At 51.9% G+C, this 2,903-nt stretch overlaps 1 protein-coding gene across 1 annotated transcript in view; it reads right to left on the bottom strand.

Annotated features, from left to right (window-relative positions):
- Positions 1 to 2,903, bottom strand: part of LOC106809201 (iroquois-class homeodomain protein IRX-4-like) — a 13,112-nt gene that overhangs the window by 9,417 nt on the left and 792 nt on the right. The window contains exon 2 of the mRNA XM_014812197.1: positions 2,347 to 2,586. Coding sequence (XP_014667683.1) covers positions 2,347 to 2,586 — 240 coding nt within the window. The remainder of the gene's footprint in view (positions 1 to 2,346; positions 2,587 to 2,903) is intronic.

Raw genomic sequence — 2,903 nt, 5'->3', positions numbered from 1 at the left:
ACACACACACACACACACACACACACACACACACACACACACACACACACACACACACACACACACACACACACACACACACACACACACACACACACACACATCTCGCTGCTGCTACCTATACGCGGCAAACTGCTGCAGTTTCACCGCGCCAACATTGACGCGTTCTCTCTATCTACGCTTGCCGACTATATATAGGCATGAAGCCATATGTGATCATGATAGCCTCGTTATGAATCCGATCTCTCGCGTGCCTGATGTATGATTTATAAGTTTATTGTCGCAGTAAATCAGGCGGTTGTTGTGCCGAAGCTCGCCGTGTGGTAATCAGGGCCGATGAAGGCCGTATAAGTTTACTAGACGCTGTATACTTCTAGCATATCGAGATTCGGTTCATTGGTTTCCGATCGTATAGACGTTTAGTGGTGTGTACACTTATTGGCGGTAGAGGCGGGTGAGGCGAGATGCGGTATAATGAGGTTAAGTATAAAGATCGTTGCTGCCATATACATTGCAGGATCGCGCTGAGTAATCAGAGCTAGATGGCGCACATATAACGTGATCTATTTCGTCACGATGAGCATCGTCGAGAGCGCTACAGTTTGCACTTAAATTCACGCACGAGTATCATATCTATGACTTTAATCCTACGCCAATCGTGTCAAATACGCGCTGTACATGCATGCCTGCCACTCGCGCACCGTATATAGTCTGTTCGGTTGCGCTGCGCACCAACTTTCTGAATAGACCACGTGTGTGTGCCTTGCCCTAGGCCAAATTCGCTATGATAAATCCCCATTCCCATGAAACCCCTAAAAGAATGTGACAGCAGCGTACAAACATATAGACATCTTATCTCACGTTGTTGTTAACAGCTCTATGGGGGAGCCGCAGCGCATTCAGATCGTGAAGGATGTTCACGTCCGATTGTGTTGAGTTTGACTTACGTGGAACGCGCGCGGAATATGACCGACAAACATTCGCCTGGGCCGAGCGATGATCGAACGCCCGATGCAGGCAGACTATGCAGGCAGACTATGGCATATTTTTTAACGGAATGCGGGAGATATTTTAGCAACAGAGCGAGCGAGCTCGACTCTTTTCAGATGCGATTATCGCGTGCTTTTGTATTTTCGTGCGCACATGTTCGTCTGCGCGCGGCTGTGTTGGCATAATTTCTTGAAAAGTCAACTGTTAGCCAGTTATTGTCAGCGTGCGGCCAGGTGTGTGTCTGTACGCGTGCGTGCATCCAGGTGTGTGTGTACGCGTGTTCGTGCGCATGTGTACACGCATTTATGTTATGTATGCATGTGTGATATTGCATATGAGAGTGCGTTCGTGGGAGTGTATGTATTTTAGTACCCGTGTGTGCATGTGTGTGTCCGTGCCTGCGTACGTACGTGCGGGTATGTGTGCGTGCGTGCACGTGTGTATGTGTATATGCGTGTGTTCGTGTGTGCGTGCGTGCGTGCGTGCGTGCGTGCGTGTGTGTATGTGTGTTTGACTGTAGCGAGCGAGCTTGTGCATCCGCATGGGCGTCTGCTGAGAGTAACGAACAAGTTTATGCACAGGGGAAATGATCGTTCTATCATCGCCGCAGACCACATATGTCAGCGATCCGACACAGCAACTTTCCCACACAACCCTACACACACGCGCGCGCGCACACACACGCACGCACGCACGCATACACACACGCACACGCACGCACACGCGCGCGCACACACACACACACACACACACACACACACACACACACACACACACACACACACACACACACACACACACACACAAACATACACACGCGCACGCACGTACGCACGCACACACGCACATACGCACGCACGCACGCACATAATAGTAATGAATGAGCTTGATCAGCGCCAGTTATCACATTATAGTTTAACTGTTCCGTGTTCGTGCGCATGCTGGCGCGACGCGACTTTATGACGCTTTATGACTTTATAGAGCATTTGTAAAGTAGCGCTTGCTCGCATACCGTTCTCTTTTATACTTGGCTGTAATAGCGAAGGATAATTACTGAGGGTGCATATAAAAATTGCTTTTGTTTCCACATACTCCGAATTACAGTTTACGCATGCTACTTCGCGTGTCACCGGGATATTACAATCTCTGCTTGTGCATATACGCGCCGCTGTACGAGTTACCTCGCCTCGATTCTGTGCTAGAACGCGTCATATAAAGAACTCTTTTTTGTCACTGCCTTCTGGCTATATATGCCTCTCTCACTCGGTCGATAGGAAAACTCTGCAGCGTGGACAACTCCACCATGCCTGTGCGCGTGGCAGTCGACGGTATAGTAACAGACGCGTTGTAACTCACCATGGGTGGGTAGAGAGCGGCGGCAGGGTCGGCGGCGTACACGGGCACGTAGCCCTGCTCCGGGCTGTACACAGGCACTGTCGGTAGCCGTGGGTAGGAGGCCAGCATCGCCGGGTTGAAGCACATGGCGCGAGACGAGAGCAGATCGGCGGACATCGCCTGCGAGCCCGGACTGCACGGGTGCCGCTGCGGTGCGCGTGCTCCGGCGTACGACTGCTGAGGTAGCTTCTGCACGTAGCCCTGTAGCGATGCATAGGCCTACACGTGGTGGTACAGATGTGGGTGTGTGGCGAGTGTATGTCTGAGAGCGTGTGTGTGCGTGCGTGCGTGCGTGTGCGCGCGCGTGTGTGTGTGTGTGTGTGTGTGTGTGTGTGTGTGTGTGTGTGTGTGTGTGTGTGTGTGCGTGCGTGTGTGTGTGTGTGTGTGTGTGTGTGTGTGTGTGTGTGTGTGTGTGTGTGTGTGTGTGTGCGTGCGTGTGTGTGTGTGTGTGTGCGCGTGTGTGTGTGTGTGTGTGTGTGTGTGTGTGTGTGCGTGCGTGTGTCCGTGCCTGCGTGTGG

Source organism: Priapulus caudatus, unplaced genomic scaffold (genome assembly GCF_000485595.1).
Source record: "Priapulus caudatus unplaced genomic scaffold, Priapulus_caudatus-5.0.1 Scaffold336, whole genome shotgun sequence".
Taxonomy (NCBI): Eukaryota; Metazoa; Priapulida; class Priapulimorpha; order Priapulimorphida; family Priapulidae; genus Priapulus; species Priapulus caudatus.
This window is presented reverse-complemented; position numbering and strand designations above follow the sequence as displayed.